The 12,132-nt window shown below is 56.9% G+C and overlaps 1 protein-coding gene across 3 annotated transcripts; it reads right to left on the minus strand.

Annotated features, from left to right (window-relative positions):
- Nucleotides 1-1,193: 1,193 nt before the first annotated feature.
- TDRD10 (tudor domain containing 10) lies at nucleotides 1,194-12,098 on the minus strand. Of its 3 annotated transcripts, none has more exons than XM_074938360.1 (13): nucleotides 11,997-12,086; nucleotides 11,022-11,050; nucleotides 10,052-10,128; nucleotides 8,664-8,725; nucleotides 7,931-8,001; nucleotides 7,203-7,362; nucleotides 6,639-6,681; nucleotides 5,461-5,542; nucleotides 4,682-4,829; nucleotides 3,892-4,037; nucleotides 2,988-3,142; nucleotides 1,901-1,971; nucleotides 1,194-1,503 (listed from the first exon to the last, which is right to left on the minus strand). In XM_074938360.1, coding segments are annotated over exons 2-13 (1,074 nt in total). In that variant the 5' UTR covers nucleotides 11,024-11,050; nucleotides 11,997-12,086; the 3' UTR covers nucleotides 1,194-1,446. The 3 variants fall into 3 exon arrangements, with proteins under 3 accessions (XP_074794461.1, XP_074794460.1, XP_074794462.1); XM_074938359.1 differs by lacking the exon at nucleotides 11,997-12,086 and adding an exon at nucleotides 11,721-11,876; XM_074938361.1 differs by lacking the exon at nucleotides 8,664-8,725 and having other exon boundaries at nucleotides 11,997-12,098.
- Between the last annotated feature and the right edge of the window lie 34 nt (nucleotides 12,099-12,132).

Consider the following 12,132-nt stretch of genomic DNA (forward strand, 5'->3'; position numbering starts at 1 on the left):
GAACTCACAGGCACTCAGAAGATGCCCATTATCTTAACCAGCAGCCCTTCTGCATCCGTGCTCTGGAATTACATGGACCATTTCACAGCCTGCTTTAGGCCAGTTCTGTTCACAGAATAAAGGAAGCAGAGTGTCATTTGGGAGGGTCCAGCCTGTTTTCCTTACCAATTTTAAAGTTCCTCTCTGACTGAAACCTGCTTCACAAATGCCCTCCACCCTTTGAACAATGGTAAAATACCCATGTCACTGCGATCCTTCAGCAGAGTAAGACCCCAGGACAGGTTCATGGTGGGAGCTGAACTCCTGTTCTGATGTGCCATCAACCAAACACTGAATAACACTGCCAAGCCACTTAATGCTAGTGAGAGTTTCCCTCAAGCCCTAGCTAAAATAAGATTTTCCCTGGGATTAGAGCTTTAAACTCACACACTAGATAGCTGGCTATTGTGTTGTAAGCTAGAGCACCTCACTAAAATGTTCTATCCAGCTTCAAAGCTGCCTGCCTCATGCAGGGGTTTTACAGCTTTGTTTTGCCTTTCAGAAAAAGGCTTCTATAAGCCAGGTTCACCATCCTGGAGGTTACTATGGGAGAATCTCAGTGGTTTCACAACAGCCAGTCCTAACCCCTGACTTTCACTGGTGAAATTAAGCTTGACAACTTCTGATCTAAAACTGTGGATCAGGTGGGAACCTGAGGCCATTTTACTTTAAATAAGCTTCTCAAGCTAGCTTTGTTCTTTCACCCAGAGGACCAGACCAACTTTGCTCTGAGCAACTGAGCCCCAAACCCAGACACTAGGGGCAGACCTGAGTTATCCATAGCCCTGATTCAATTAGTTTCTTCCCATCTTCAAAAACAAACCAACCTCTGCCCTTAAGCCTTGGCACTTTAGTCACTCTTAAGAACTGAGTATTTGGACCCTGTCCATGGTTTATCAGAAAAACAGGAATTGGGGATTTGCACCTACACTTGTAAGATACTTTACCCAAACGAGCACAGCGTGACAAGGCAGCGGCTGAAGGCCTTGTCCTACTAGCACGGAGGGAACAACCCTCCCTCGGGCCCAAAGAGGTGATCTGTTCAGCAGACAGGCACTCTGGACAGACCCACACCCAGCTCCAGCACGCCTGTAAACACATCAGCTAGCTGAGGCAGCACTAGGGACTTGCCAAGCCAGGACAGGCCTTTCTAGGGTCCATTTAATAGGCAGGAGCCAGAGGGACAGTCAGCAGCTCCCTCACAAGTCTACAGAAAAATCAAAACTAGGTAACTTCCCCTTGACGCAAAGTGGGGACATCACTAAACCTGGAGCAATAAGAGACTCCCCCCACTCACAACAGTGGAGCCAGTTAATAAGGCTGGTTCAGGTTGAAGACTACTTTTCCAAGGTCCAGCAGTTCTCTACCCCGCTCCTCCTTGAGGCAGGTGCAGCCCCACAGGGGACTTCAGCTCAGAGCTTCCTCTTCCTCCTCTGCGTAGGTGGTGAAGCTCAGGATGTGAGGCTGGCCCAAGGCAAGTGGGGCAGTGTTAGCAGGTCTCACCCACCATTTCCAAATCCCTCCTCTACAAAGCTGCCATCGGCCTCCCTTTCCCTCCCCCTAAGCCCGTGACCCACTGCCACTCACTCCCCTTCCAGGGAGGCTGGTGGCAGATGGGTAAAGATGTCACAGGTGTGGGAAGGAACCCCAGGGGAACTGGTCACTGCTGTACACACACCAGAAAGCTGGCTCAGGTATGTACGTTGGTCCAATGGTTAGACGCATTCACATCCAATGAAACAGGACCCCAGGGTTTGTGATGACAGCCGTGACCAATGGTCATGTGCATTTTGGGGGAGGACAGCATCCCCTCAAATAACACGAGCCTTTCACACACCAAGTGCGCAGGGCTACGTATTACCTCCAGGCGAGATGGGCCAACCACCTTCCCTCGCAGGATTTGCCGGACCATGGGTCTTGCAGAGACAATCTCTAAAAGACAAGGAGGGTTCAGTGGGGTTCTGCCCTGCTCCAGACGGAGGAACGCAGGACAGTAACTCAGCACTTTAAACAGCCAAGTGATTCCAGAGTTTACAGGGACCTGGCAGGATGCTCCTGTGTATAAGCTGTTGGCCTGGGAGGTGGGAGACCCAGAGTTAAGGCCCGGCTCCATGTGACTTCATTCTCCACCCGTAAAACAGGGGCATGGTACCCACCCTAGGGACGTTGTGAGGATACAAAGACAGGCAAATAGAAACCATCTCTTCTGTTTCCAAGCGTGCTGTGGCAGATCCCATTAGCAAGGTGGTATTTTAATCAGAGGCATTAACTAGTGATGGCAGGGCGAGGGATGCAAACCAGCAACTAGATTGGTAACCAGGGGGAAGTGAGAATTCAGTCCGCCCAGGAAAGCCAGTACAAGGTGGGCTTCCTTCCTGTTACACCCAACCCACGCTAGGAGCTGAACTGCCCTGAGGAGCAGCAAACATTTTATGGTAAATTAGGAGTTCGTGATACGTCGTCACTAGGCAGCAACCCAGCAGGAGGAGTGAGAAAGGAGAAATAGGCATCAAAGACCTTCAGGGTAAGATAAGTTCTACTATGTTCCTGGAAGAGCGGGTGACTGTTTTGCCCCTGGGGCTGTAAGTATTCAAAGCAGAAAAAGCCACAGTGCTTTTACAGCTGCGGAGCGTTCTTCCAGCCCAGGTTTGCACCTCCGCATTGGGAAGCGGGGGTTTTCATACTGAAAATGCCAGTTTACTGAGTGTAATGGAGAGACAAGGTTAACCTTGCTGCCGGTCAAATGCAGTGCGCCCCCCTGGCCAGCAAGTGGCACCACCCAACCAGAAGGTTGTTTCTACCAAACTGAAGTTTAAAATCCCAGGGCTGTAGCCATGGGAGGCTGCAAAGGACAAAGCGATCCAGTCAGAGCATCAGTGGGACTCCACACAGCAGAAGGGTTCCAGGCGATCGGATCCCTTTGCAACATCGGGGCCATACGCTAGTACCTTTCTGGAAGATGAAGGGCTGGGCCAGCGGTTTTATGGCCCAGATATCGTCTTCATCCAGCTTCCGCAGTGAGTTCAGAGGGACAGTGGCTGAACGGCCAAAGTCAACAAAGAGAACCACTGCAAGATCTTCCACTTTCTCCAAGACCCAGCACCTGTGAGGGTCAGACAAGAGCCCGTGAGCCCAGAAAGAAGCTACAGGACCTGGGATTTAATATTTGTCCTGCAAAGAGGAGAGAGAGAGAGAGAAGCCAGCTGACTGCCTCAGGGGTTAGGGGATTTTTGTTTGTTTTTCTTAAACAATGCAGCTTAAAGTATCAGCAATATGGAGTTTCGGCTGCAATATTATCTACTGCCACCTCAGTAACTCCGACCGGGAGAGCGAAGCCAGGGCAGGCCCTGTCAATACCTGCATGAGAGACCTTCAGGGAAGAAGCCAGGTGAGACAAGAGCTGGTTCGGGGCACGTTTCACCAGCATAGTGCGAGGTGACACCGTGCGGCTGGTGAACCGCCAAGCTTGGCTAGAGCAGCACGTGCTTTGTTTGAAGGCGGCCGGGGTTCACCCCAACACCCGGACAAACCCCAGCTTGGATAATTGCACTAGCTGAGTTGGACTGCCCCTCTGCCAGGGGAATTCACGCTTCGTCCCCCAGTCTCAGCAGCAGCTAGGCAGCGCTGGCACAGAGCTGCTGCGGCTCGGTAGCGGCGACAGAGGCTCCTGCACGTGGTGAAGGCGCGCTAAGAAACCTGCAGACCAGGAAAGGAGCCACGCGCCCTAAGTGCACAGTGGGAGGGGAACAGATATCAGCAAATGCCCCCCGCCCCACTCCTCCCACCCCTTTGGTCCCAGCGCTGCCTCGTGCCCAGCTGGTCCATTCTGAGCATGCAGCTTGTTTCCTATACCTGTTCCACGCTGCCCCGTCGTCCCCCAGAATGCACTCTGCCATGCAGCGGGTCCCTCGCTGCACCGCCTGCTTCGCCAGGCAGGGCTGCTTGGACTCCTCTTCCGCCAGCCGGCCGAACAGCTTGTGCATGTTCGAGTGACTCTCCTGCCGAGGAAAGAGCAGACTCCAGCACCCACTCAATCCCGCCCCTCGCGCCAGGCTCCCAGAGCTACTGCCCAGCCACCACCCCTCACTTGTACTCTCGTGCCAGCCGAGGGTCACAGCCTTGCTCTCCCCTCCGCCCTAGCTTCGGACCACCCGCGCACCCAGCTGGACTCTCCCTCTGCAATCCAGCAAATCATGCTTAGCCCCCCCGGGGCCTCAGCGGGATTTCAGCAGGACGCTGGCTCAGGAGCGAAGACCCCAGAGCAGAAACAAAACAGGGCGGGGGGTGGGGGGAGTGGGAGGTCTTGGAACTTGATCCCATTGTGCCTTTTCCTCGTTAGATTTGAGCCTTGTAAATTCAGAGCAGAGATCCCAGCATGAAACCGTGCTCAGAATGGGCATCAATCATCCCGTCCCCAGAAATCAGAACTCCCTGCGGTTCCCTTTGCACGTTTGGCCTTTTCCTCTCGGGCCTACATAAACCTTACACAGACTGCTCTTAGACACCAGCACGCTTCTCACCCCAGCACGTGCTAGCCCAGAAATACGCGTTACAGTCTGGTACGTGCACACCAAGACCAAGGCGACCGTCTCACAGGAGGCTCCTGTGAAAGGACTCACAGCCCAGCTTCCCCTGTGCCTACCTCTGTGAGGTGTATGGCCCAAAAGTACGGGGTCTGTGGCAGAGCGTCCGTCACCAGCAACCCTGCCTCGCCGTGCAGCTTTGCAATCGCCACTAACCAGTTTAAATCCTTAAAGCAGTCTTTTAGCATGAGTGCCAAGAAGGACCCTCTGGAGAGGAAACAAACTAGCTTAAAAGGACAGTCAGCAAAGGGAAGGCGTCTCCTGGGGTACAGCCCTTAGCAAGGTGGGAAAGAGAAGGGGTGCAATCTAGCCAACTGAAAGAGCTTCTCATCCATGGCTGCTCCTTCCCTCCAAGGCTCATTTACAGGGGTCCTCAAGCAGCAACTCGGCCTCTCGTCTCCTGCCCTGCACATTCGATATGTGCAAAGCAAAGAGCAGCAGGTGCACCGTGGCCAGCTGGAATGAATTCGTTCTACGAGTTACGAGAAGACAGTCTGGCAGGGAGAGGAGAGGAGCCAATGAGAGGTGGTGGGGTGGGGATCAGGGGCTAGGGACCCGGGTCGGCAGAGTTATGGTGTGTCCAAAAGCCGTTAGAGCTATTCTGGGGATGAGGTGAGCGGATTGGTGCCCTGTCCTGTCCTGGTGGAGATCAGAGAACTGAAATCCTCCAACAAGGTTACAAGCCGTCTGGAACATGGCCGCCTCGGCCAAGCAGCCAGGACTGAACTAGCAGGGGAGGACTGCCAGAGCCAAGTGGGAGCATCAAACTTCACAGCTCAGTTATCCCCGAGCCGGTGATGCCGGGGTGGGCACTGGAGTCCCTGGCACTGGTGCTTACCTCATTTCCATGGGAACCGCGTAACAGATCTGCCTCGCTGCATCGGGAGGCGCCGGCTGCAGGGTTTTGTTCTCTGCCTGTGCTAGGAGCAGAGGAAGAACAGGACGGTTTGAGATTTAAACGAGCCCTTTAATTAAAATCCGCCAGACAGGATTTCAGTCGCTTTCCCCTCCTGCCCTGGGAGCTCTCGCGACGGCTGGGGAAGGCTGTAGGAGAACGGGTTTGGAAACCTTACAGCGAGATTGAACGGGGGCAACCGAAATGTGCCCAGCGGCATTTGTCACCCTCAGAACCGAACCCCAAATTAGCTGAGCTGGTCCCTCGTGCGGCCGAATTCCTTCGTCCCCAACAGGCCCACGTGCGCCAGGAGCCCGAACGGCACCAGCGTTGCAGCCGCCTGCTCAGGAAGGACAGTTCTGGTGTTTTGTCCTCCACAGGGCGAGCTGCTGACAGCAGGGACTAAGGAAAATGCAGGTGAGCTCCTGCCCGCCAGGAACCAGGAAAGCAGGAGCCCAGGGGATGCTCCCCTTTGAGACCGGGCAGGGGACACTTGGAAATTAGATGGAACAGCACCCAAACTCCCTCCCAGAGCCCGCACCCCCCTGCCCCCAAACTCCCTCCCAGAGCCCGCCCCCTGCCCCCAAACTCCCTCCCAGAGCCCGCCCCCCCCGCCCCCTGCCCCCAAACTCCCTCCCAGAGCCCGCACCCCCTGCCCCAGCCTGGTGAGAGTGAGTGAGGGTGGGGGAGAGCGAGCGATGGACGGAGGGGGATGTAGTGAGCAGGAGGCGGGGCCTCAGGAAGGGGCGTGGCAAGGGTCTTTGGGTTTGCGCCATTAGACAGTTGGCAGCCCGGGCGGGCACGTGGAAGCCCTGGCCGTGCCGGAAGAACAGGCCCAGCCGGCAGCTCGCTGGGCACCAGCCAGTGCAGATGCAGCACCGCCCGAAGGTCAGGTGTCTGCGCGGGCGCGGCTCGTGCATGCGGGGGCCCCACTGACGGTTCTGCCCGGGGGCCGGGAATTGCTGTCTGGGGGCCTGGTCTAGGAGGACTCCAGAAGGGTGCGGAGCAAAGGGGCGTGGGGCAGCCACCAAGCTTCATTCCCCATGGGGCTGGAAGGTGGGGAGCTGCTGATGGAACCAGTGCCCGGAGGCAGCAGGCCTGGACCTCCCCCGAGAGCTTACCATGGCTCAGACCAAGCTCTCCCCTGGGGACTCTCTCCAAAGCCTGCAAAGAAAACAGAGATGATCTCACATTACAAGACAGAGCCCCCCAGCCTGGAAGCACTCAGAGCTGGAGCTGCCTCCTGCCTGCTCCCCGCAGCGGGCAGCGCAGGGCTGCAGACGGTCGTATTCCAGCCGGCTCTGCGGGACAAGGAACACGGTGCACTGACACGGGGGCTTTCCTCCAAAGAGCCCAGCGTACTTTGCAAAGGTGGGTTTTATTCTCCTCTTGCACCAGGCACGTCTCGGACACTGCATCCCCCCCGTTCTCCCATTCACACCACGACAGGGCTGGCAACATCCCCCAGGCTTCCTGGTTCGAACCTGGGTCCGTCCTGCCTCCCACGCCCCCCTCCGGGAAGTCACCCCCACGCCTGGCTGACGTAACGTGGAGAGAAGGGACGGGCAAGCGTCTCGGGCGCCGCCACAGAGCGAGCAAAGGGCTCGGTCCGTCTTGGCCGCACACACTGGCGGGGGGCCTCCCCTGCAGTGAGCGGTGCAGCTCAGAGCTCGCAGCAGTCGTACTGGCATTTCCATGGTGCTCTGGGTCCCAGCCGGGTCCTTCCTCCCATTGCCCGCACCCGTGCAGCTCAGAAACAGGCGACGTCCGTTCACGAGGTGCCCGCTGAAGCGCCGGATCGCGGCCTGCACCTGCTCAGAGGAGCCGAGATCTACAAAGGCATAGCTGGGGCGGGGAGGGGGAGACGTTACACAGCTGTGTGTCCAATAGCAAGAGGCTAGAAATGGCCCAGCAATGAACAAGTGCCACTGGGCGGACCTGCAGGCAACTCAGGGCAACGAGCCAGACTGCCGTAGGGCAGAGAGCAGCCCAAACCAAGTTATCTCCAGGAACCGTTCCCGAGAACCTACTCCTTGGGCTGCCTTTGCCTTCCCGTCACACTAGCTTGGTGGGGACACAGTGGGCAGGTGGAGAGAAGCTTCCAGGGTGACCCCAGAAGGTTGTTTTGCTGTTTCTGGACAGAAGGGAGAAGTTATGGTGCCAGCTGGGGGCTCTTCTGCAGACGCCCCCTAGAATGAAATAACGTGGTAACTACCCCGACCACCCAGTCTGCGGAGCAAGCTAAGGAAAGGCCAGGGACCAGGTCCTGCCCCATCAGCCATTTGCTCTCCAAGGCAGGTATCAGCAACTAGCCTCTATCATCACAGAGCAAAGCCCCCTGGAGCAGGGACGGGAGCCTGCTGAGCCGGATAACAGGGAGCACTACACTAGGGCAAAGGAAAAACAAACCTACCTTCTCAACCCCGCCTGGCACCTCTGAATACGCTGCGGGTGGAAGTCCCTCAGCAGGAGCAGTATGTCCTCCTAGGAAAGCAAAGCAGCCCAGGGTCAGGGGGAGGCCTCGTTACGGCAGAGACACTGACGGCGGCTGCAGCAGTCAGTTTATTCGTCAGAGTCGGGACAGCGGGTTCGTCCCCTTCCCAAAGTGACAGGAGCACATTTTAACTTGGGTGAGTCCAACCCTTGTCTGTGCCGCCAGGCAGCTGGTAAGGCTGCGGCAAAACCTGGTCCACGCAGGCCGGCCAGCCCTGGAACGAGGTCTGCTGGCGCGGTTCCCGGGCAAAGGGTCACGCGAACGGAGCAGACGCCTGCCCCTGGTTCCGAAGGACAGGCAGTAGGGAATGAGAGCAGAGCAACCCCGGGCAGCCGGATGAAAGCTCCTCTGCCCGGATGAGAGTCCTGCTGCGGGTCCCCCCAAGAGCATCACTAATCCCACTGCCAGCACCAACCCGCCACCTCCTCGTCTCCACTCACACCGGGACAAGCGCGGATGCTTGCAAACCGCCTTTCGGTTCCCCTGGAAGAGTATTTGGGGGCAGAGCAGGGAAATCAACCCAAGTAACCGTATTCCGAAGAGAGTTAAGGACAGCAGACTGCACGTACGACTCAGTGGGACGTCAATGTTAATTGCTTAGTTTATATCATTAAAGCAGAGAATGCCCCTTCCAAAACAGCGGGGAAGATACCTCCTTCATATCAGGTGGGACATTTCCAACATAAACTTCCGAGTCCTTTTTCTTGGTGATGCCTTGAAAAACAAGCAAGAAAAAACTCCATTTTGTGCTTGCAGCGGAGCAGGGTCTTGACAAGCTCACGGAGAAGGCTCGGCGCAAATCGCAGGCCGCCACTTTCTTCTGGAAACAGCAACTTGGTTTTTTAAAATAATTGCAGCAAATTTGACTCAAATTTTGGCCCAGCCACCCGTGCACCATGCCTGCCTGTGAGACCCGAGCAGGACACACAGAATCTCCTGGTCTGGGAGGTGCACACCTGGCATGCACTCTAGAGTGCACACACTCTAACAAACTGTGACGGCAACTTGTGAACAAAGAAACAAAAACAAAAAAAGCCTCCCAAGCAAAGACAGTCTTAGTAACAAACCTGAGAGTTGTCTGAAGGGACCCCCTCTCCCGCTTGTTCAGGGGAAAGGGACAAATACATATTTTGGTAAATAGCTCCCCCTCCACGGTAATACCTGCTATTACGTAAATACATTTTGGGCTAAGTTCTGATGATGGACATTAGCCCACAGATGCTAACAATGCCAATCTGCATATCTGTGCACCGCACACATCTTCAGAAAATTCTCATTAAAATTAGTATTTCTGTACACACACAGACATACACACACAGAATCTCTGGGATATTAGTTACTTTACTCCTCAAGAGATCAACAAGCTGTATTTTAGTTACAATAAAATGCGTCTTTTATCTTAAAAGCCAAAGATCCCAACCTCGTGATCCAGGTTTTGGATATTAGTTTGCAGGAGGAGATGCCAGTTTCCTTTGACCCCTGTAAAAGGGTTTATAATGGAAATTCAGGTACAGACTTTTGATCCTGCAAAAAATTACCCACGTCCTTAATGTGTATTCAGTTTAACAACTGCATTTTGTGGGGCTACGTACGGGTTTAACCATTTGCCAGATTAAGGATTTAGCTTGAACTGCCACACATGGATTATTTTAGATCCCACTGGTGTTGATAACAAACAAAAAGCAGTTTGTCATTGCTAACAGCAGGAGAGTGCCCCACAAAAGCGCCTGCAACTCTAACGACTGACTTGTTTGCAATATTAAAAGCGCAGTTGTCAGAAGGTCACACGCACAAGAGATACCCGTCCTGCCACAGGACACAGCTGTAAATCACACAGACCGGCTGTTCGACCTCTGACCCCGTAAAGATGACGGACACATTGCAGTGCAGCATTGAGCTCTTTTGGAGCAGTGCAACACACAGCGGTAAATCCTAGACCCACAGAGAGTTAATGATTCTCTTGCTTTCTTGGGGAGGATGCAAAACAAACAGCCACATGAGCAACCCCACCAGCGGTGGGGAAAAGGAACCAAGGTTTACCTGAGTATTTGAGCTGCTCCGGTTTCCCATTTGTCTCCTGGGGCCTGGGAGGGCCCCAGACACCGCTGCTGCTTGCCCTGAACGGCAGGAAGGAACAGAGGACATGCGCGTTTTGTGAGCTTTTAACTACAGCAAAACGAGACCTCACCGCCCACCACCCGACAGTCACAGCGTGGAAGGAGGGTGACGTGACAGGGAGCTGCGGGTGCTCAGCGCCTCTGGGAAGGTAAATAAATCAAGCCAGACACACGCTGAGGGCCCTGGGGCCTTGCAATATGCCACACACGCAATTCACCCCTTGCGCCAGGGCGCCTCTCTCGCACTCACTCACACGTGTGTTTCAAGCCTTCATGCCACCGAAATAACCTCAAAACAGGACCAGGGCCTAGATCACAGATCCCAAGCCCAGAAGGGACCACTGTGATCGAGTCTGGCCTAGCACAGACCAGACGTTAGAACCTCCCCAAAATAATTCCGAGAGCCGACCTCTTAGGAAACCAGTGCTGTGAGGTTTCCTGAGTTTGCAGCAGCCTGAAACGGTAGCTCTGGAAGGCGTGAACGGAGCTGCGGGGCCCTATGCCAGCGGAACCCCATGCTGCCAGATTTAATTCCGGATAAAGATTTTCTGAAGCCACCTCTGGATCCAGGGATGCTGCTGCAGAACTGGGATCCAGTTGGCCATGGGGCCTGATACAGGTCTGATCGGGGGCCGGAGCTTTGCACTGGTAGGGCCGCCCCAGGACTAGTGTGGGGGAGGGGCCGTTGCCCAAGACTCTCCCCAAACCGAGCGGTGGCTGGGGCAGCACCACAGAACCCCAGGGGACACATTGCAATGCTGGGGGCGGGGGGCCAGGAGCTAGGATGGGCATTTCCCAGCCCAGAGCCAGGAGAGCCCCCCCAATCCCAGCCTGACAGACACCGAGCCCCCCAGCTCACCACCAGCATGAGCTCATCTGCCCCAGCTACTCACATGGCTCAGGGGTCACAGGGCCCAGCAACCTGCAAAGAGACCAGGAGAGACCGAGTGAGCGTTGGGGGGCCGAGGCCCGTCTGACCAGGCTCTCCCAAGGGTGGGGCCGGCCGGCGCAGGGGCAGCCTGCGGATGGGAACCCAGGGATGTGCCCTCAGAGATGTGCCCATTGCAGCCAGGTGTGCACCCCTGGGCACCCCCACCAGCTGGCCCCACCTGGGAGGGGCACCAGAGGCCTATGGGGGAGACCCTTGCATGGGGAAGGGGGCAATTTCCCTCCCAGGGGTCCCCCCAAAGGGGACTATATAAGGGGGCCAGTTATCCCCAGAGAGCCACATGGGGGAAGGGGTGGGGCAGTTCCCCGAGGGGCCCTGATGGGGAAGGTTTGGGGGGGTCCCGTGCTCAGCCCCGCCCCTGGCCGCTACCCAAGAGGGGGACGGAGGTGCCGCTTCCGAGCTCGCGGCACCGCCAGCTGCGAGCAGCCCCCCGAGTCCCGCGCACCGGGACCCCCTCGGGCACCCACCCCTGCGGTCCGGTCGGTGCCCTGCAGCCCCGGGCTCGCCGCGCAGCAGCCAGGGCAAAGCCGCCGCCGCGGAGCCCGGAGCCGGCTCCAAGCCCCGCGAGAGGAGCGGACGGACCCGCGCCAGGCCCGGAGCCGGAGGGCGCAGTGCCCGTCGCTCACTCGAGCCGGGTGCGAACCTGCCCCGGCGGGAAAGGCGGCGCCCGGCTGGATAATCACGAATGGCCAGCGCGGCTAATTGCAACTGTCCTTGCAATTATTGCGCACACGCAGCGTTTGCCCGCTTGAATCCGCCGGCCACGTCTGCAGAGTGAGTCCCGCTGCGGAGCTTGCGCGGGGGCATAGAGGGTTTGCGCCCTGGCTTGCGCGGGGCCGAGGGTTATTCGCAGGCGGAGGTCGCAATTCTCCCCCGGCGCAGAGCGTTCAGCGGCCCGCAGGGGCGGCGATTTACAAACCGGGCGCGCAGGCAGAGCGCAGAGCGCGCCCCGGCACCGCTGGAAATCGCCCTGCTCGCTGCGCGGCAGACTGCGCCCCCGCGCGGTGGGGGTAGCTCTCCGCAGGCCCGGCGCCCTCCCCCTTGCGGCCGGCCGG

The sequence above is a fragment of the Natator depressus genome, chromosome 24, assembly GCF_965152275.1.
Source record: "Natator depressus isolate rNatDep1 chromosome 24, rNatDep2.hap1, whole genome shotgun sequence".
Classification (NCBI taxonomy): domain Eukaryota; kingdom Metazoa; phylum Chordata; order Testudines; family Cheloniidae; genus Natator; species Natator depressus.

Coding starts and splice junctions, on each gene's coding strand:
- TDRD10 (XM_074938360.1), bottom strand. Junction 7,363..7,930: donor TGCCAGGCGGGGTTGAGAAG/GTAGGTTTGTTT, acceptor TCCCCGCCCCAG/CTATGCCTTTGTAGATCTCG. Junction 4,830..5,460: donor GCGGTTCCCATGGAAATGAG/GTAAGCACCAGT, acceptor TTTCCTCTCCAG/AGGGTCCTTCTTGGCACTCA.